Source organism: Wyeomyia smithii, chromosome 3, assembly GCF_029784165.1.
Source record: "Wyeomyia smithii strain HCP4-BCI-WySm-NY-G18 chromosome 3, ASM2978416v1, whole genome shotgun sequence".
Classification (NCBI taxonomy): domain Eukaryota; kingdom Metazoa; phylum Arthropoda; class Insecta; order Diptera; family Culicidae; genus Wyeomyia; species Wyeomyia smithii.
In genome coordinates this window covers 133,309,491-133,332,894 of record NC_073696.1, presented here as the reverse complement: position 1 = coordinate 133,332,894, position 23,404 = coordinate 133,309,491, and the positions used below count along the sequence as shown (strand labels likewise).

The 23,404-nt window shown below is 37.1% G+C and overlaps 1 protein-coding gene across 2 annotated transcripts in view; it reads right to left on the bottom strand.

Moving 5' to 3' along the window:
* LOC129731187 (lysosomal-associated transmembrane protein 4B) overlaps window positions 1–23,404 on the bottom strand; it is a 70,771-nt gene that overhangs the window by 3,964 nt on the left and 43,403 nt on the right. The window contains exon 3 of one of the 2 annotated variants that reach the window (XM_055691000.1): window positions 2,745–2,940. The exons of the other annotated variant lie outside the window; for it this stretch is intronic. Coding sequence (XP_055546975.1) covers window positions 2,745–2,940 — 196 coding nt within the window. The remainder of the gene's footprint in view (window positions 1–2,744; window positions 2,941–23,404) is intronic. 2 annotated transcript variants of the gene reach the window in all.

The following is a 23,404-nucleotide window of genomic DNA, read 5'->3' as shown; positions in this document are numbered from 1 at the left end:
ATCATTTGAATCAACTTATTGTCAACTAATACATTTGTTCTTTCATGGAGTAAACAAGTAAGCACTAGACACCAGGCCATAGTCATAAAATTAGAGAACTTTCAGTAATCGTTTTTAGCTGAAGGAACATCACAAGTCGACCACAAAAACACAGTAGCGAATTGATTTCTGAGGTTCTTTGACCAAAAATCTAAAATACCCCTTCTTATCTCAATTCGGTTAATCTAGTTCACATGGGGGGCAGCCCCCCTGCAGAAATTACCTCTGTAGAGGTTCGTTCGTTTTCCTGGGTTGATGTAACATCCACTAGTATATATTGAACGAGCGAAAGGGAGCCCGGTAACAATTCCGGAGCTTGTTAAGTATACGTTTGCATTGGCGTGCACACCGGAAACTGTAGCGCCTTTGAAATCATGGTAACATGAATTTTTTCCTTCGAGAAGCCAACAAGAAATATCGGAAGAGTTTTCTTATCTTTTTACCAGTCATACTAGCCATGGAAGTCTTTCATACAGAGATATGGTTGGACAGGCTGGTAGAGCATGGTATTAAATTGCTGTGTCGATATTCTCTTCTTAAACCTTGAAAATCGTAGACTGGGGAACGGAAACTCTCAACAGCTTGTACCGAATCCGCAGCAGGTTTCCAACGTTTAGAGTCTCTAGTCGATAGATCAATGTAGGTAAGGGAAGTCGGTGAATTAGATCCGTAATTTCGGGATAAGGATTGGCTCTGAAGACTGGGATGACTCGGGCTACGAGGCTGCCGGGTCGAGGGTCTACGCGTGCTCCCAGTTCGTGCGGGTGTCGCGCTTCTGCCTCAACACACTCCGGGGCGTTCGGCCGTGTGGTGGTGTGGGCCGCCCGTTCATCCGCTCACGCGGACGTGCGGTGAGCTCGCTCGCCCGTCGCGCCCGAGTTCATACGCTCTTCGGCTTGGGCTGCAGTCATCGATAAACAGTCAATTCAGAACTGGCAAGGCTGAGGGAATCCGACTATCTAATTAAAACAAAGTGGCGAAATATCGATCGTTAATAGTGTTGTTTTGCAAAAACCTAAAGCTTGATATGTTGAAGCAGCGTTTTTAATTTAGCCTGTGTCTCTGGAGGGATACTTACCCCACCGTTCCCCTCGATAAGTCTAGAAGAAATGTCAAAAAAACTATGAACTGTCAAAAAACTATGATAAATTTGTGATCTTTTGAAAAAGGTTCGATCAAATTCGGTTTAGATCTTGCGGAATGGCAGGTAAAAGAATTTTCATTTTTTCGGCTCTGGAGGGGTCAGCAAGGTCGCAAGTGTTAATTAAAAATGTCAAATAATTTAGAATGTTAACAATATAATAGCTGAGTACTAATGTTTTTTTTTCTGGTTACGGTGATGCTAGAGAATAATTTTCTGGGCATTGGTGCATTCTGGGAAACGGTTTGCTGGAAACTTGTACTCTCAGGGGTTTAGAATTCTGGTAACTAGTGTATTCTGGGATTTGGTATTCTGGAGAATGGTTCATTCTGGGGAAAATCCTTCGACACTTTATTTTACGGGGAATGGTTTTCTAGGAAAAGTCGGACAATCATTGAAAACATATCATCTAATATTCATTTATTAGGCTAAGATTTTCGATGAAACCAGCAACCAGGCGTTGGAAGTACCACGTTGCTTTTCGTGTATAGAGCAGGGATGTTACGGATGTGATTTTTCAGACATCTGCAGATGCGGATGCGGATGCGTATATGTGTTTACGGATGCAGATGTTGATGCGGATGTCAATTTCCATGCGGATGTTCCGCATTCGCGGATGCGGATGCAAATATCCGAAGCATCCCTTGTGTTTTATTTTGATTATTTCACATAACCATGCCCCTCCCCAGTGCAAAAGTTATTTGGGCGAGCAGTAAATACACCAAGGAAAATTTTTCTGCAATATTTTATGAAGCGATATTTTTTTTTAATATCCGCATGGTATGATGCGGATGCGGATGCTAATGCGGATGTCAATTTTCATGCGGATGTTCCGCATTTGCGGATGCGGATATCCGTTACATCCCTAGTATAGAGTTCTCTGTTTGATTCTGTATCGGTGCGATGCATTACTGTTAGTGAGATAGTTTCTTTTGTTAGCTGTAAAAATTTTTCGTTGTTAACTTTTCTTCTTTGAATCTTTTTATGCATAGCGGAAGGACACATTTTGAAAGCTTCCCTCAATCGAAAATGTTGAGCTGAATTTAGTTTTGTGTGCAAGAGCCAGAGAGACATACACTGAAAATAAATCGCACGCTAATTCCTAATGCTCTTTATATATGAATGTCAATAAACGATAAACGACACGTCAATTTGACGTGTGTAAGCATTGAAATCTGAGTGTAAAATGATTGATTTTGGTATGCATGACATGGGAAATCGAAGTGTAAGACACTTGATTTTGTGTTGTGAACTGAAACGCAAGTGTATTCCTCGTAAATATGAAATGTTTCATCTATTAGCACAGAAGTAAGTGGAATCCACTTGGCAGTAACGTGTCGATTTTTTACAACACTTAACCAGTTTCTTATATTCTATCATGCGAAATATTTTAAAGAAAAAATAAAAGTAAAAAAACTGCAAAGTTATTAGAAATAAAATTCAATGAAATATTAACACAGCTAAAGCATTGTTTCATGAAGTATGATGTCGCGCGCTGGAAGCATAAGTTTCACATGTAACAATTATGCTGCTAGCGAGTTATAAACTCAGTATTCTATATTACCGTTGCGCAATCCTGTTTGCTGGAAATGATCACGATATGCATAAGGAGGATCTACTTTACTCAATGGAGTTGGTAATATTGGTGCGAGAGACTCAGTTTCACCATCTTCCTCTTCATCTAAGTTTTCCAATAATAAATGATAGTTATTAGTTCTAATGATCACCGAAAGTATAGCCAAAGCAAGGACGTTCAAAAACTGTAAAGAAAAAAAATACCATGGTTATCCTAAAAAAATCTGATAAGTAGTATAAAATATAGAGATATTCAACAGTGTTATAAAATTAGAATCAGAACTTCATAACATGATTTTGGACTTGAAATAACGAAAAAACCGTTGCAGGGGTCTCCGTACCCTAAAACCTGGCAGACCTTTTAGTACAATCCGAATTCCCGATGGGAATCAAGCAGAAGTAGAATCAAAATCAGAAGCTCTTTCATGACTAACGCCGAAATGGATGCGGCCATATTTGCTCATAAGACGCTTACGTTTTTTATAGACTAGCTGGCGCTGCTCCAGCATAGACAACCATGGAGTCAAAATCACAACTACTCTAGTATGATCTCGCATAGCGGGTGGAGGGGCATCCCATTCAGCCAACATACAAATAGCAGAGTGGCGAAAAAGTTTTATTGAATTCCTGAATTGCACTGATTTGCATATTTGCATATGTGTGCAGAGGAAAACGCATCCGCGCATGGTGGCGGTACACCTACCGGATCTACGACAGCCATAGCGCTGAGAGAGCTATCACTGTTAAAGGCCATAGGAAAACAGCGGGATACGCTACCGTGAGTTATATACCTATCAGAGCAGCTCGAAATCATAATCACTTAACGCGTCCAGGTCGCAGCAACTTCTCAAGGGATCTGAAGCAGAGTCTCCTCATGCTTCAAGCATCCGTTGTCGCTGCAAATAAAAAAATTACTGAACTTGCGGCACGAGCCTCAGTGGTCGAGAGATGGACAAAGACGCTTGATATTTGAAAGCTCTCAGGCCAGAGAAATGATTGGATCAGTAAAGGGCACTGAGCAAACCAAGCCTGAGTCTTCTGGAAAGCGGAGGGTCGCGGTTGATTGAAATTGAGGTGTATTTAAAAGCGAATCTGAATAAGGTCTAAGGTAAAACTCAGTGCGATACAAAGTTGCAATAATACTACTACAATGAATTCAGAACTTGCAATGAATTCACAGTTTACAGACAAGATTGAAGGTAAAAGAGAAGTTGAACGACAGTGCAACACAGAACACTTGTGAGTTAACCCGTAAAGACCCGGGACGGAACTTTTTTTTAGAAAATGGTCGTTCTCAGCGATGCTGCGGCCGATTTGAGTAAACTCGGAATATTATTCAAGGGGAATAGTTGCTCTAAGTTTTAGTAAGGGTGCCACCCCTCTGAACCCCTCCCAGTTTATGTGAGACCCAAATATGTCTGTGCCTTTTTTTATTTTTTCCTACTGATTGAACAAACGCATGGATTTATCATACGTATCAAATGTCCTTTGCATCAAATTATGTCGAGTAGATGAAATACGATTAACAAAAGTTAATTTTGAAGTTACCAAATTATTTCAGTGCAAAATCACATAACTACGTATTTTCATAGAAAGTCAAAAAAGATGTTCTACTGAGGGAGATTGTAGCTGTGTCCTTCAAGTTTTCTACTCTACATTTTTAGAATTAGGTCTTCTAAGTCCAAATATGTTAAAAGATTCATTCTAGCATATACAGATTTTGAGAAAAACAAGTTTGAATTCACTAAAGTACGAATTTTCATGGAAATTCGATTTTCTCAGTCTCTCACAGTAGGTTTCTATTTTTTTTTTCCATTTTTCAACTTTGCATTTTTAGAAAAAGGTCTCCTGAATTCAAATATGGCGAAAGATTTATTCTAGCATGAACAGATTTTGAGAAAAACAAGTTTGAATTCACTAAAGTACAAATTTTCATGGAAATTCGATTTTCTCAGTCTCTCACAGTAGGTTTCTATTTTGTTTTTCCATTTTTCAACTTTACATTTTTAGAAAAAGGTCTCCTGAATTCGAATATGGCGAAAGATTTATTCTAGCATGAACAGATTTTGAGAAAAACAAGTTTGAATTCACTAAAGTACGAATTTTCATGGAAATTCGATTTTCTCAGTCTCTCACAGTAGGTTTCTATTTTGTTTTTCCATTTTTCAACTTTACATTTGTAGAAAAAGGTCTCCTGAATTCGAATATGGCGAAAGATTTATTCTGGCATGAACAGATTTTGAGAAAAACAAGTTTGAATTCACTAAAGTACGAATTTTCATGGAAATTCGATTTTCTCAGTCTCTCACAGTAGGTTTCTATTTTGTTTTTCCATTTTTCAACTTTACATTTTTAGAAAAAGGTCTCCTGAATTCAAATATGGCGAAAGATTTATTCTAGCATGAACAGATTTTGAGAAAAACAAGTTTGAATTCACTAAAGTACGAATTTCCATGGAAATTCGATTTTCTCAGTCTCTCACAGTAGGTTTCTATTTTGTTTTTCCATTTTTCAACTTTACATTTTTAGAAAAAGGTCTCCTGAATTCAAATATGGCGAAAGATTTATTCTAGCATGAACAGATTTTGAGAAAAACAAGTTTGAATTCACCAAAGTACGAATTTTCATGGAAATTTGATTTTCTCAGTCTCTCACAGTAGATTTTTGTTTTATTTTTCCATTTTTTAACTTTGCATTTTTATAGAAGGTCTCCTGAATCAAATATGGCGAAAGATTTATTCTAGCATGAACTGATTTTGAGAAAAACGAGTTTGAACTCACTAAGGTACTAAGGTACTGACTAAGGTACACTAAGGTACACACTAACACAAACGTTTTGCGGTGCCAGTGCTCACATCGATTTTTTTATCTTCGTTGGTTTGGTTAGTTATTCGTAGTTCCGACCGTAGTCTCCGTATAAATTGTCCAAGAAAACAAAAAAAAAAACTCTATCGTCCGCTTTATTTACTCTAAAGACTAATCACAAGCCACGTGACTCTTTTTTTTGTTTTAAAACTTGAAAGGCTTTAATTTTTTTTTTCAGTTCGTATATTTCTAAACCAACCCGAGATTCCGTATGGTTTATAAATATACGAATTCTGCTCTATGCTATGAACCAAAACTTTGATACCGAGTTGCTGGTATCTAGTTAGATACAGATATAATTACTTGTCTAAGACGTACATACTTTGATAGTTTTAACCATGTTTCACTCAAAATCTGTTCATGCTAGAATACATCTTTCGCCATATTTGAATTCAGGAGACCTTTTTCTAAAAATGTAAAGTTGAAAAATGGAAAAACAAAATAGAAACCTACTGTGAGAGACTGAGAAAATCGAATTTCCATGAAAATTCGTACTTTAGTGAATTCAAACTTGTTTTTCTCAAAATCTGTTCATGCTAGAATAAATCTTTCGCCATATTTGAATTCAGGAGACCTTTTTCTAGAAATGCAAAGTTGAAAAATGGAAAAACAAAATAGAAACCTACTGTGAGAGACTGAGAAAATCGAATTTCCATGAAAATTCGTACTTTAGTGAATTCAAACTTGTTTTTCTCAAAATCTGTTCATGCTAGAATAAATCTTTCGCCATATTTGAATTCAGGAGACCTTTTTCTAAAAATGTAAAGTTGAAAAATGGAAAAACAAAATAGAAACCTACTGTGAGAGACTGAGAAAATCGAATTTCCATGAAAATTCGTACTTTAGTGAATTCAAACTTGTTTTTCTCAAAATCTGTTCATGCTAGAATAAATCTTTCGCCATATTTGAATTCAGGAGACCTTTTTCTAGAAATGCAAAGTTGAAAAATGGAAAAACAAAATAGAAACCTACTGTGAGAGACTGAGAAAATCGAATTTCCATGAAAATTCGTACTTTAGTGAATTCAAACTTGTTTTTCTCAAAATCTGTTCACGCTAGAATAAATCTTTCGCCATATTTGAATTCAGGAGACCTTTTTCTAAAAATGTAAAGTTGAAAAATGGAAAAACAAAATAGAAACCTACTGTGAGAGACTGAGAAAATCGAATTTCCATGAAAATTCGTACTTTAGTGAATTCAAACTTGTTTTTCTCAAAATCTGTTCATGCTAGAATAAATCTTTCGCCATATTTGAATTCAGGAGACCTTTTTCTAGAAATGCAAAGTTGAAAAATGGAAAAACAAAATAGAAACCTACTGTGAGAGACTGAGAAAATCGAATTTCCATGAAAATTCGTACTTTAGTGAATTCAAACTTGTTTTTCTCAAAATCTGTTCATGCTAGAATAAATCTTTCGCCATATTTGAATTCAGGAGACCTTTTTCTAAAAATGTAAAGTTGAAAAATGGAAAAACAAAATAGAAACCTACTGTGAGAGACTGAGAAAATCGAATTTCCATGAAAATTCGTACTTTTGTGAATTCAAACTTGTTTTTCTCAAAATCTGTTCATGCTAGAGTAAATCTTTCGCCATATTTGAATTCAGGAGACCTTTTTCTAAAAATGTCAAGTTGAAAAATGGAAAAACAAAATAGAAACCTACTGTGAGAGACTGAGAAAATCGAATTTCCATGAAAATTCGTACTTTAGTGAATTCAAACTTGTTTTTCTCAAAATCTGTTCATGCCAGAATAAATCTTTCGCCATATTTGAATTCAGGAGACCTTTTTCTAGAAATGCAAAGTTGAAAAATGGAAAAACAAAATAGAAACCTACTGTGAGAGACTGAGAAAATCGAATTTCCATGAAAATTCGTACTTTAGTGAATTCAAACTTGTTTTTCTCAAAATCTGTTCATGCTAGAATAAATCTTTCGCCATATTTGAATCCAGAAGACCTTTTTCTAAAAATGTAAAGTTGAAAAATGGAAAAACAAAATAGAAACCTACTGTGAGAGACTGAGAAAATCGAATTTCCATGAAAATTCGTACTTTAGTGAATTCAAACTTGTTTTTCTCAAAATCTGTTCATGCTAGAATAAATCTTTCGCCATATTTGAATTCAGGAGACCTTTTTCTAAAAATGCAAAGTTGAAAAATGGAAAAACAAAATAGAAACCTACTGTGAGAGACTGAGAAAATCGAATTTCCATGAAAATTCGTACTTTAGTGAATTCAAACTTGTTTTTCTCAAAATCTGTATATGCTAGAATGAATCTTTTAACATATTTGGACTTAGAAGACCTAATTCTAAAAATGTAGAGTAGAAAACTTGAAGGACACAGCTACAATCTCCCTCAGTAGAACATCTTTTTTGACTTTCTATGAAAATACGTAGTTATGTGATTTTGCACTGAAATAATTTGGTAACTTCAAAATTTACTTTTGTTAATCGTATTTCATCTACTCGACATGATTTGATGCAAAGGACATTTGATACGTATGATAAATCCATGCGTTTGTTCAATCAGTAGGAAAAAATAAAAAAAGGCACAGACATATTTGGGTCTCACATAAACTGGGAGGGGTTCAGAGGGGTGGCACCCTTACTAAAACTTAGAGCAACTATTCCCCTTGAATAATATTCCGAGTTTACTCAAATCGGCCGCAGCATCGCTGAGAACGACCATTTTCTAAAAAAAAGTTCCGTCCCGGGTCTTTACGGGTTAATAAAACTGGAATATGTATGATTGTTTGCGATTTCTACAACTAAACTTAAAATAGGTTTAACAGTACTGTTTAATTTTAAATTGAAGGTGTTACAATTAAAATTGTAAGTTCAAGCTTAAAGGCTAAACGTACATCTTTATACCACAGATTAACAGACATAACACGTCGAACAAATTTGCAATAAAATCATCGTTCGAATGATATCAGTACTTTAAGTTAATAACGCTAGTACCATCTGCTGCCGTGTTCGCGCTGCGTCTTGTATTTCCCAGTCAGCGCTAGCGTACGTGCATGTTTCAATTTGAGAACTATATTTGCATGACAGTGCCCCAGCCGGCATTGTCGCGCAATGACTGTTATGTGATTGAAAATTTAAAAAGATCGTTTTTTTGTGGCGATGGAGCTAGGTTCCAGTGTTACGTCTGTTAGTTTGTGTTTATGCCATCTTCTTCAGTGAGACCGACTCAGGAGCAATTTTGAATTTTGAGCAATTCCACAAAAAACGGGCAACCAATTTGAACGACCATTTTTGATTTGGCTAAAACTTTGCATAGACGTTTCTATAGGCAAATGATGCCATTTTGTGCTATTGGTTGAATGTTTTGAAACACGACTCATTTTCGAGAGGCTATTGAAAAATGCAGTTTTGGGAAGGTATTGATGATTAAAAATATTTTTAGGGCCAGAACGGTTTGTTGGATCGGTGTGACGTCTTCGGCAAAGTTGTAGATAATAACTATATAAAAATGGAAATCCGTAACTCTTGATCTTCTTGATATTACTCCCTCCGTCTCTGAAGTGTACAAGTAATCATCATCATTTTGAATCGTTCTGAATCAAAAAATAAACAGTGACATGTAGGTTTTTTTACATCAAAATGTTCGTTGATGTTCAGGAAAGACATTTGAGAAAAATAATAGGTACCTGGTTACTAAAACTTGAGATATTATTCACAAAACTACGTAGAACATGCAAAAATATGCCTTTTTGTGCTGAATTTGCCTCTAATTCAAAATTCAAATTGATGACATATGATTCTTTTTTCATTAAAATGTTCATTAATGTTTATGAAAGACATTTAAGGAAAAATGATATGTATCTGATTACTGAAACTTGATATATTATTCACAAAACTACGTAAAACATGTAAAATTATGACGTTTTATACTCAATTCGTCTCTAAACCAAAAGTCAAAGCGATGACATGTGATTTTTCTTGCATTAAAATGTTTGTTGAAGCACATTTGAGAAAAAATAACAGGTATCTGATTATTAAAAAATCGAGATATTAATCACAAAACTACGTGAAACATACAAAATCATGACTGTTTATGTTGAATTTGCCTCTAAATCTAAATTCACAGTTATGATCTGTGAGATTTTTATAATAAAATGTTCGTTAATGTTCAGGAAAGATGTTTGAGGCAAAATGAAAGGCACAATTATGATTTAAAATATAAATATTTTTTAGGAAACCACGTGAGGAATGCAAAATAAATCAGAATTCACAGCGATGGTGTGTATTTTTTTTAATGAAATATTCGTTGATGTTCAGGAATGACATTTGAGAAGAAATAATAGGTTTCTGATTACTGAAAATTGAGATATTACTCACAACACTACGTAAAACATGCAAAGTCATGACTATTTGGGCTCAATTTGTCTCTAAATTGAAATTCAATGCTCTAATATGTGATTGTTTTGCATCAAAAAATGTTCGTTAATGTTCAGGGAAGACATTTGAGGAAAAATAATAGGTAGTTGCTAAAAGTTGAGATATTATTCACAACACTACGTATGTTTGAGTATGTTTGAAGTATGGTTGTAGATGATTTTATACATACAGAAAAATATCTCAGACGGTCTCGAGGTACGATTGTAGGTTCGAGTCTCGGCTCGGGAAAGAATGTAAGTGTCAGTAGGATTCGTAGTGCTAGCCTCGCAATTGTCCTGTACACTAAACAGTTAGCTGCGAAGTCCGTGTATGAATAAAACAGAAGGTCGAGTTCTGAATCCGAATGTATTGAATGGTATTTGCTCATTTCCGGCTGTTTGCCTGACACCGGAAGTCACCATCTTAGAATTCAAGATTGTGTCTGTGATCAATTTTTAGCTTCTGTGGATCTTTCTGGTTCCGGAGATACTCATATATAATGGGAAACGTCCATTTCAGGCTGTTTTCCAGAAACCGGAAGTTTCCATCTTACAATTTAAAATGTTGTCTGAAGTCGATTTGTGGCTTCAGTGCATCATTGCGATTCCGGAAATACCCATATTGGGTGGTATTTGGTCGTTTGCCGCTGTTTTTCCGAAACCGGAAGTCGCCAGTTTCGATTTCATAATGGCATTTGGAAACAATTTCTGGATTTTGAACGTCATACTGGTTAAAAAAACACTCATATTGGGTGGTATTTGGTCATTTTCAGCTGTTTTTCAGAAACCGGAAGTTGCCATCTTAGAATTCAAAATGGTATCTGTTGTCGATTTTAGCTCCTGTGTATCATTCTAGATCCGGATATTATTATATTGGGTGGAAATCGGCCATTTTTGGCTGTTTTCCAGAAACCGGCATTTACCATCCTACAATCCAAAATGTTGCCTGAGGTCGATTATGGAACATATTTGTTACCACTAAAAACATTCACCTAACAAATATGGTTCCATTCAGTTGATTAGCTCGCGAGATGTGCAGAAATTTGTGCAGAAACATGTGCTTCCAGAAAAGGGAGGGGCCTCGATCCATTATGGACATATTTGTTACCTCTAAAAACATTCACATACCAAATTTGGTTGTATTTTTTTACATTGGTCCTTGAGCTGTGCGAAATTTGTGTTTCATTTGTGAGGGACCTCTCCCTTATAAAAAAGGGCGGGGTGTCAAACCATTATGCACATATTTGTTACCTCTTAAAACATTCACCAACCAAATTTGGTTTTATTTAGTTTGTTAGTTCTCGAGATGTGCAGAAAATTGTGTTTCATTTGTGTCAAAATATTATGGACATATTTTTTATCACTAAAAACATTCACCTGCCAAATTTGATTCCATTTAGTTGATTAGTTCTCGAGATGTGCCGAAATTTGTGTTTCATTTGTATTGAAACCCTCCCTTCCAGAAAAGGAAGGGGCGTCCAACTATTATGGACATATTTGTTACCCCTTAAAACATCCACATGCCAAATTCGGTTTCATTTGCTTGGTTTGTTCTTGAATTGTGCAGAAATTTATGTTTCATTTGTATGGGACCACTCGCTTCCAGAAGAGAGAGGGGTCTCAAACTATCATATGAACCTTTATTCGGTAGTTTTCGAGCCTATATGGATCAGACAGACCTGACTGCACTTTGATATGTATAGATTACAATATCAATTTTTTAGAACCTAAAGAGTGAATATACATTTACTCATGGCAAGTCTGTCCCATTTGCGTTTTGGTGCTGACAAGAAAAAAACAGCAATTGAAAATCGTAACGCTTTAGGTGAATTTTTGGACTCAAATGATTTTTCAATCAAGACCATCAACAGAATTTAGTACTGCAATGACAATCTAACACTTTTGCATCATGAAGCTTGCATAAAAACCGAAATTTGATTGAAATTTGTTGAAAATCATAAGCTGGGACTCACATGCAATTACTTTTACGGCACGTAGCCAGAATGATAGCAAGTCAGTCCCATAGCCAACTACGACTAGTGATGAAAAACGAACTACTGCAAATCGATGGCGGTACTATAGCTTGCGTTTGGAATGAATCCAGCGCTGGTCAAGTCATAAATGACCTTCTCTCGTGCTTCATTCAACTAGTTTTAACGTAGGACTACGTCTTTGTTTTCTATACTAGATTACACTAGAGATGGTCGGGTACGGCTATTTTAAATTTAGTAACGCCAAAAAAATTTTTTCGGGTTCGGGTCGGGTACGGGTAATTTAAAAACCAAGGCTTCGGGTTCGGGTCGGGTACGGGTTTGAAAAATTCTCAACTGGTCGGGTACGGGTAATTCGATTCTCGTGCATTATGAGAATTTAATTATTAACTTTTCAAGCCTAGGTGTTTTAGCATAGACTTGGTCTGGGAGGGAGAAACGGATAAGAAGCTGTGGGATTGTCGAATGAACCAGAATGAGCTGTCAATTAGAACCAGGAAAAAAGCATCTTTTAGTAGTAGGTATTTTAAAAACTTGAAAGTATCGCCGCTTGAAAAAATATTTGTATTCAGTGTAGGGTACACATGACATATTGGTTTTATTTTCACGTAAATAATAAATTTCATAAGCTTTCAGTAATAATCCTGCCAGCGTATTTCGATTATTAAACTTGCGCTTTCTGGATTCTGGGAGCCGGCTTTCTTTCGAAATTTGAGGAATTGCTGAACCAACTTCTGTTTTATGTAGCGACAATTTTGTACTTGCACCGATTGCAAATAAACTCTTTCCGGAATGCCTTCTACGTAATTATTACTCGGGTATCAAAAAAATATCGTTTGGTAACAATTTCGAACCACAGACAAACAGACGTGCCACTCGATAACGATCTCTTCGACCAGAAAATAACGATTATTTTGAAATTTTGCTTAGTGGGCAATAATGCCGCTAGTGTCGCTATAAGCAAGCGTGCACATTCATTATCGAAGACGAAAACCGTCAGTGATGCCGCTGTTGTTGATTTAAACAAGCGCTCACACCCATTAGCAAAGACAAAAACCGTTTTAAAACAAAATAGAAATCTTCAGCAGAGAATCATACGTAACACTCGGTTCTAGCCAAACTCAGTCGACAATCAGTGCATAAAATGTACGAGGTGACCAGAAAAAAAATAATATAAAAAAATCCAGGACGGGTCGGGTACGGGTCGAGTACCGGCAATTTCGAAGTATTTTTCTTTCGGGTACGGGCCGGGTACGGGTAGTTGAAAAAAAATTCGGGTTCGGGTCGGGTACGGGTATTTTAAACAAACCCGACTTCGGGTTCGGGTCGGATACGGGTTTGAAAATTCTCGATGAATCGGGTACGGGTCGGGTACGGGTCACAAATTTCCCATACCCGACCATCTCTAGATTACACTTAGTGAAATTGAAAATGAAACTGGCAAATGTTGCATCAGATTTCAAACGATTATAGCAAGCGAACGACTTAATGCATCTTAGTCATTTATATGTCGGTGGATAGATAAAATGTGTAACAATTTTTTGATATAATATTCAACATTGTTCCTTTACTGTTTAATGGTGAAAAAAGGTGGAAAGTTCCAAGGTCAAGCTTTCCCGTACATTTCCCTCCTTATTGGCTTGCTTCCCAAGCACAGATTGTTATTACCATGGACGAAATAAATTTCACTGCCTACATATTTTGACTCAACGAAGTGTTTTGGTTTGTTTGTTTTTCTCTAAACTGTGTGGCCACGCCCTAATGGCAAAAATCTACTCTGAACTCGATACAAAAGACTGCGTGTAGGAAATTCAGCTTCAGTTTATTTGTTACACAATAGCGAGTGCAGTGCAGCTGTTAAAGGTACACGACATTGAGAAGCGAGAGCTGCATACGAGTCAACTTCCAGTCAGTGCGGAGCATGTTACCTTTATTTTGCATACGGCAGCAACAGTTACCATCGTACGCTGCAGGATATTTTGCTGACACAGCTACTGGAGGGCACAGCGGAGAGCAATTTTTATGCGCGGCCAACAAAATATTCAATACTACAATCGCAGCATATAATATATACATTCAGTCCTACGTCACAATTTCATACAACCCCTAGGGCTGTATACCTTGTAGTATTTTGTGAGAAGCATAACACAATGTACCAACTGTGCGGCTCAAAATAAAATAAGATTTTGTTTTTACATTTGATACTACTAATAAATTTAAAATCAGTTTAGGTGTAAAAACTTGTTCTAAATTTTCCTGAGAGCGGTCACACGTTCGTGACGGCGGACAGCTTTTACGTAGCAGTGAAGGCAAATATGAAAGAACACCTATAGCTTAGGAAAATGTTTTCTCCGTTAAAAAACAGCTAAGTAGCGTACCGAAGTATTTGATATGACTGACAAATTCTTCAAAACGAAATTCGCGACAATAATTGAACAATTCTTAACGACGTCTTTACATAAAATACGGATAAAATACGAAAAGTATTATTAACTAAAGAATGCCTGTTTAACTAACAATACAGTGACACACCTAAAGCGTTCACTGTCAACAAACAGCAGCTGAAAGAAGCTACTGCTGGAAACTTTGTCTTGAAGAAAACATTGTACATCAGCTAGAGCCACACGATGTAGAACGCGTAAAGTTCAATCAAACCTCATACAGTAGATATAAAAAGGAATTGGTTCCATAAATAAACTCAAAATTGATAAAAATGCAATTGGGACGGACTTGTCATGAGCGGCAGTTCATGTAAATCTATTTTTACAAATAATAAGTTTGAATGAGAAATGCTGGGTCTGACCGCTAGGTGGATCAATTTAGGTTTTTTCAATAAAATGTTCGTTGTTCCTTCACATCCGCAAACATTTCCTTGAAGAAAAACTCATTTTCTGATTTAATGCGAGTCAAGCATAGAAAAAAATACATTTCTGATGTTTCCGTAGTTTTGTAAATAGTAACACATTACGGTATTCGTAATACCTTTTTTACTTTTACCTAAACTAGATCTTGGGACATTCAACTGGAAGAAATGTCACATTTCATTGGTTTGAACATCGATTGAGAGGCGACTTGGGCATTGAAAGTCCCGTTTTTTTAATTGTACGTAATTTGGGAATGAAAACACAATTGTTGGTTATCAGAAAACCTTCATGTCAGACGCGTTCCCTGGACATTAACAAACATTTTCGTTTGAAAAAAAAAATAACATGTCATCTCTTTAGAGATTATTGTAGAGGAGAAGTAAACATGAATAGTCATGCTCAATTCTTCTTGATTCCTTTCTTTAGAAAGTTATACAAAAAGAGAATTTACTGTAAACGATTGTCGAATGGCCCGAATATCACCCATATTCAGAATTGAGATGACCCTACACAACATTTTCCGAAAGTACATACGTCATTTTGAAATCCGAAATGGCGACTCCCAGTTTCTGTAAAACAACCCAAATTCACAAAATACAATCCAATATGGGTATTTCCGTTCTGTGCGTTCTCCGAATATTGATGTATACGAAGTGAAATATTTTTGATGTGGGTTGTGCTAATGCAGCAATGATATATAACAAATTAATCCTAATTTCGAAACCTTCGATCTGGAGCTTCGCCGGGAATGTTCAACTAGTAGATAATAATTTTGTTTTTCCGAAAAATTATCTAATTAGGGTAGATGATCCAATAGTTGTGGTAGTACCAATAGTTGCGGCATCGCTTTTAAATTCATCGTTTAAACTAATTAGAACCGAATTGCTTATGCTACATGTTGAAGAAATAATAGACTAATCATAAGTACATATGTTACTACAACAATATATACTGAAAATATCCAAATTACTGATAAATACTGTATTTTTCAGAAACTTACCCGGAAGGCACCACTCAATACCCATTTTCTTTTTTTGTCCACGATTGTTTTAAGATATGTGTGTGGTTTTAGTACGATTATTACGCATATAATTATTTTCCCAGATAACAGTTTATTATGGAAACTGTTGCAAAGGTGAAGTTCGGTAATAGATGATCATATTATTTATAAATTACTTCCTCCACTATTGGATCACAGGATACACTATGCTCTTATAGTTGCGGTATGTTTCGCAATTCTGATTTACGTTTATCAGATCATATGTATGTGGGACTACTTGTGTATATTAGGGACAAGCAGGTACTAGGGGACACACCTAAATGATGTAACTTATTACTATTCAATTTTTGAACCCCACCTTCCCCTGACACCGTGTATTTACCGATACTTCATACATGATCGGCCACAAAAGCTATCGCTCTCACCCCTAAAATGCTGTATTATGCATTTATGACCTCTTAATCGATGCTTACCCACTGCTTTTGGTCTTGTAATTCTTTTAACGAACCTTTCACAGCTTCGGTCGCTCTTTTAGTAAACACTAACGTCAAAAATGTAAGGGCAAACATGGTACGAAGCAGAGATAATAGACTCTAACTTACAGTGTTGAGAAGTCACCATTTGTGAAAAAAAATTCTTCTGAATATTTCAAAATGAGTGCCATTGGTCTTTCTCTTCAGCCAATTTCAGCCCTTTTCAAATGTTAGTCTAAAGACATTTTATAAAAAGTATGCAAAATTTGTTTTATTTTAATAAAACCTACACCCTCACTGAATTTTGCCAACATCTGACCAAATTGGCGCAAAATCCGTCTCTTAGTTAACTTCGTGCATTTTTGTATTTACTTGCAAACCGACTTGTCAACCTATTAAAAACAATATGATAAATAGTAAAACAATCAAAAACCACTTCATGCGAGGCAAATACCTTCATTTAACCAAGCAAACACGAGTGTTTTATAAACCGCAACTACAGGAACACCCATTCACAACTATAGGAACTCTACCGCAACTATTGGAACAAAAGCGTACAACTAATTTTAGTTAATTTAACCCCCCAAAACGGGTTCAAAGTCAATTTTAAGGTGCAAAATTATCAAATAGAACCCATTTCAACAGAAAATAGTGAAACGGACCAGCTAGATTCGTTTTTCTTAGCCAAAACATGGCTAAACATGCATAACTCGTGCTTAGCTCCTCCACTATTGGGTCATTTACCCTATCTAAAAGAGCTCATTTTTTAAAAAACTATTTTTCTATAAAAACTACAAAAGATTACCTAATCAATGCAATCGGTCCGATCATAGAGAAATCAGGGAAAAACAAGTTAGGCTGATACAAATTTAGAATTTTTATTATGTCCAAGGTTATCAAAGTTAGCAGAGGGGGTGGCAAAAAATAAATAACACCGAGACGAAAAAAAAAGAAATATCTGTGATCAAAGTTTGTGTGCAAGTAATGACGTTTGTAACTTGCACTCAAATAAATGTTGAAAAATATCACTTTATTATTATTATTATATATTTCGCTTGCCTTTCGACGACACTCTCGCTGTAACCTGACTTGTTTGTTGCTAAATTAAGCATTTTTGCTGTCGGAAAACCAATGAAATGAACAAAACGGTTTGAGTTTTTTTTTCTTCCCCTTCCAATATTCAAGATTTTTGAAGGAGGGGGGGGGGGGGGAGGTGACATAAAATGAAAATAAAATTTGTAACGGCCTTATAAGTTTTTGAAAAAAAAAATTCTTGAATTTTTTTTCGGAGGACATTTTATTTTTGGAAGGACAAAAAATTAAAATTGAGCAGAGCTAAGCATGAGAATCGATCCTGCTTGCTGACCTTACAAAGCCACCTTTTTAATAGCCTCTAGAAAAAAAGTGGAATACAAACATTCCCCCCTAGACCCCCCCCCCCCCCGTAGTTGCACCAATGCCTTTAGCGTACATTCAAACAAGAGGCAGGACAAAGTCTTCGTGTCATTTGCAGGCGGTTGCAGAAAAGTTTAGATATTCTCTTCTCCTATTTGTGTTCTCCGGGTTCGAATCACCGTAAATCTAACCTTCTCGGGTTTCAATTGATTTTTTCGTGAGATTTAACAATATAGTTTACGTTTCAGCTTACTATTTTTCAGCCATCCTTTAATCATATAAAAAAAAAACAAATTAAATAACCCACATAATGATTTTTTCAAAATATTACAAACTCTTACAAACTATTTTTTCGTGTGCATCACAGTGTGGATCTCTCTAACTTCTATTCATGCTCATTTTGCGCACGTTGTCGATCAGCAGGATGATTTTTGTTCCCGTACGCCATAAATCGAACTCATGTCCGTTCACTGGAACAACACCCCGAGATCTGCATAACCAGAGCGGATAAGGGAAACAAAACTGTGGTGATGACGACAGACGAATAACGGCAAAAAATGACGGAGCTAGTAAACGATGCTTCCTCATACACACTACTGAAAAAGTAACCCAACGAATAAAACACTAAAGAAACTGAACGATATTGTAGAGGAATGGTGGGTAGAAGGGCATATAGAGACGTACATCAAAAACAAATTAAAACGTTTCATTGCTATCCACTACGTATCTACGGCCTACCGAAACTACACAAAGAGAACCGTCCGCTCAGACCAGTGGTATCAACAGTGGGATACGTCACTTATAAGATGGTTCAATACATGGCAGAAATTCTCGAAAACCTTGTAGGGAAGACACAGTATCATATTCGAAACAGCTTTGATTTTGCGGAAGAAATTTTGAATACACAAGTACCGGAGGGATGCGTGATCGACTCTCTAGATGTCGTTTCTCTATACAAGCGTACCTGTGCACAAAGTGTATGAATATATAGAAGAGAAATGGCACCAAATGCGTAATTACACAACCGTTCCATGGGACAGCTTAAAAAATGCGATGCAAGCGGTACTAGGTGCGTTGTTTTTCCACTACGAAGGGAAGGTCTACAACCAATGTTTTGGCGTTCCGGTGGGCTCACCTTTATCACCTTGTAGTTACAAATATCGTTATTGAAAAACTGGAACAAAAATGCATGGCAAAACTGCTTCATAGGGGAATCTCGTTGATCACTTACAAACGATACGTTGATGCTTTGTGTGGGGAAAGAAGACGAAATTGATGCCGTGGTACGTGAATTTAACACGATGGAAATGTCACTCAAATTCACGGTGGAGAAGGAACAATCCAGTTCACTAAGGTTTTTGGACATAACACTAACAAGGACAGAGTCAAAGATAACGAAAATGTGGTTTCCGAAACAAAAAAAAAGGTCGGTACTTAGACTTCACATCGGAAAGCCCATATGCCCACAAGAAAAACGTGGTACGTGAATTTAACACGATGGAAATGTCACTCAAATTCACGGTGGAGAAGGAACAATCCGGTTCACTGAGGTTCTTGGACATAACACTAACAAGGACAGAGGCAAAGATAACTAAAATGTGGTTTCCGAAACAAAAAAAAGGTCGGTACCTAGACTTCACATCGGAAAGCCCATATGCCCATAAGAAAAACTCTGCAATCGCACTTTTCGACCGAGCAATTAAACTGACTGATGTCGAGAAAAGATTTGTAAGCATACAAAAAGCTAAATCGATACTACCGCTGAACAACTACCCAACACATTTCCTACAACGAATACTTAAACAACGAGTCCATGCAGCGTACAACACTACAAACCAGAGAGAGAACTAAACATGTATCGTTGCCGTATACCCCATGCCTGAACGAGAAAGTGGGTAAGGTGCTGCGCGAACATAACATCGTCGCTTTGCACAAACCTCAAGGCCAAGTTAAAAACATTGTTTTCTCAAAACTCAAAGACAACATACCAAAAATGCAACAAACTAATTTGGAATGTAGCGTACCATGTGGAGTTTGTCCAGACAAGGAATACGTGGGGCTGACTTCACAAACGCTGGAAAAACGCCTCGCACAACATCGATATGACGTACGGAGACAAAAAACAACAAAGGGTTTAGCGCAACACGCAATAGAGAACGGGCATGAGTTCGATTTCTCCCGCACTCAATTATTAAAACGGATAACCAGAGAGCAAAGCAGAATATCGGCGGAGGCTCTCCACATCAAGCTGAGAGGGAGCAGAGCGGTGAATCTACAACGCGATGCACTGGGGTTCTCCAATACATACACCGGCATGGGTAAAAAACATAGAGAGGTGTACGCAAACAAAAATCATCCTGCTGATCGGCAACTTGGGCAAAATGAGAATGGATAGAAGTTAAAGGGATCCGCACGGTGATGCACACGAAAACAATAGTTAGTGAGTTTTGTAATATTTGTGATATTTTGAAGAAAATCAATATGTGATGTTATTTTAATTTGTATTTTTTTTTTTCATATAATCAAAGTTCTGAGGATGGCTGAAAAATAGTAAGCTGAAACGTAAACTATGTTGTGGTTTGTTTTATTAAATTACACCGAAAAAAAATCAATTGAAACCCGAAAAGATCTTTTCCTATTTGCAAAGATGTAAAATTTCCCCCGATACGTCTAAAACTCAATGGATAAGCCTCAAGATTTTTTTCTCAAATCAAACAATAATCACGTTATCAAGATGAATGGAGTTATTTTAAATTGATCTGACAAGGTTGAATACTTGCGACTAATAACGCTAAAAACATATTTTCAATTATCAAATTGAGTGTAGGTACCTATACAAGCAACGTGCATTAAATATACGAGATGTTTATATCCTCTCATTAATAGAATTCTGAAAATAATTTTGAAGCGCCCTCCTTGGTTTGGTACACTCGGTGTATTACATAGACTTACTTGTGTTGAAACCAGGGATGTTACGGATGTAATTTTTCACATCTGCATATGCGTATGAGGATGCGGATATGTGATTACGGATGCAAGTGTAGATGCGGATGTCAATTTTCATGCGTATGTTCCGCATTCGCGGATGCGGATATTCGTAGCATCCCTTGTGTTTTATTTTGCTTATTTCATATACCATGTACCCCCCCTCCCCCCCCCTCTGCAAAAGTTATTCAAGCGAGTAGAAAATACACCAAGGAAAATTTTTCTACAAAATTTTATGAAGCGATTGTTTTTCAGTATTTCATACTATTTTCACATGGTATGATGGGGATGCGGATGCAAATGCAAATGTCAATTTTCATGTGGATGTTCCGCATTTGCGGATGCGGATATCCGTAACATCCCTAGTTGAAACATTAGAAGCTATCTAAACATATAAAAATGCAGCTCTGTCTGTCTGTCTGATTCATATAGGCTTGGAAACTACCGAACCGATCGGCGTAAAATTTTGTATATAGGGGTTTTAGGGGCCGGGAAAGGTGATTAAGATAGTTCGAGACCCCTCCCTCTTCTGCAAGGGAGGGGTCCCATACAAATGAAACACAAATTTCTGCACATCTCAAAAACTAACCCAGCAAATGGAACCAAATTTGGCAAGTGGATGTTTTTGGGAGTAACAAATATATTCATGTTGGTTCGACACACTTCCCTCCTCTGGAAGTAGCGAACCTATACATTAGAGAAATGACAAGACACTCACCGTTAAGGCAACTGTCAACATCAAAACGGGCGAGTTGTATCAATTTGCATTGCCGTTATCCGTTTTGATATTGACAGTTGCCTTAACGGTGAGTGTCTTGTCATTTCTCTAATGTATAGGTTCGCTATCTGGAAGGGAGCGGTCCCATACAAATGAAACACAAATTTCTGCACATCTCGAGAACTAACCAAGTAAATAGAACCAAATTTGGCATGTGGATGTTTTTAGGAGTAGAAAATATGTCCATGTTGGTTCGACACCCTTCCCTCCTCTGGAAGGGAGGGGTTCCATACGAATGAAACAAATTTCTGCACATCTCGAGAACTAACCAAGTAAATAGAACCAAATTTGGCATGTGGATGTTTTTAAGAGTAGAAAATATGTCCATGTTGGTTCGACACCCTTCCCTCCTCTGGAAGGGAGGGGTCCCATACAAATGAAACACAAATTTCTGCACATCTCGAAAACTAACCAAGCAAACGGAACCAAATTTGGCAAATGGATGTTTTTAGGAGTAACAAATATGTACATGTTGGTTCGACACCATTCCCTCCTCTGGAAGGGAGGGGTCCCATACAAATGAAACTCAAATTACGCACAGCGCGAGAACCAATCAAGCAAATATAACCAAATTTGGCAGGTGAATGTTTTTAGGTGTAACAAACACGTCAATAATGTTTCGACAACATTCCTTCTTCTGGCATGTCTCTAAATACCATTTCGAAATCCAAGATGGCGACTTCCCGTTTCTAAAAAATAGCGGCAAATGACCCAACATGGGTATTTCCGGAATTGTTATGATGCACTGAAGCCACAAATCGACCTCAGACAACATTTCGAATTGTAAGATGGCGACTTCCGGTGTCTGGAAAACAGCCGAAAATGACCAAATAACACCCAATATGAGTGTTTCTTCAGCCAGATTGACGCTCAGAGGCCAGAAATTGTCTCCAAATGCCATTTTGAAATCCAAAATGGCGACTTCCGGTTTCTGAAAAACAGCGGCAAATGACCAAATACCACCCAATATAGGTATTTCCGGGATTGTCATGATGCACTGAAGCCACAAATCGACCTTAGACAACATTTTGAATTGTAAGATGGCGACTTCCGGTGTCTGTAAAACAGCCGAAAATGACCAAATACCACGCAATATCAGTGTTTTTTCAACCAGATTGACGCTCAGAGGCCAGAAATTGTTTCCAAATGCCATTTTGAAATTCAAGATGGCGACTTTCGGTTTCTGAAAAACAGCGACAAATGACCAAATACCACCCAATAAGGGTATTCCCGGGATTGTTATGATGCCCTGAAGCCACAAATCGACCTCAAACAACATTTTAAATTGTAAGAAGGCGACTTCCGGTGTCTGGAAAACAGCCGAAAATGACCAAATACCACCCAATATGAGTGTTTCTTCAACCAGATTGACGCTCAGAGGCCAAAAATTGTCTTCTAATGCCATTCTAGAATCCAAGATGGCGACTTCCGGTGTCTGAAAAACAGCGGCAAATGACCAAATACCACCCAATATGGGTATTCCCGGGATTGTTATGATGCACTGAAGTCACAAATCGACCTCAGACAACGTTTTGAATTGTAAGATGGCAACTTTCGGTGTCTGGAAAACAGCCGAAAATGATCAAATACCACTCAATATGAGCGTTTCTTTAACCAGATTGTTGCACGGAGGCCGGAAATTGTTCCAAAATGCCATTTTGAAATCCAAGATGGCCACTTCCGGTTTCTGAAAAACAGCGACAAAGGACCAAATACCACCCAATAAGGGTATTCCCGGGATTGTTATGATGCATTGAAGCCACAAATCGACCTCAAACAACATTTTAAATTGTAAGATGGCGACTTCCGGTGTCTGAAAAACAGCCGAAAATGACCAAATACCACCCAATATGAGTGTTTCTTCAACCAGATTGACGCTCAGAGGCCAAAAATTGTCTCCTAATGCCATTCTAGA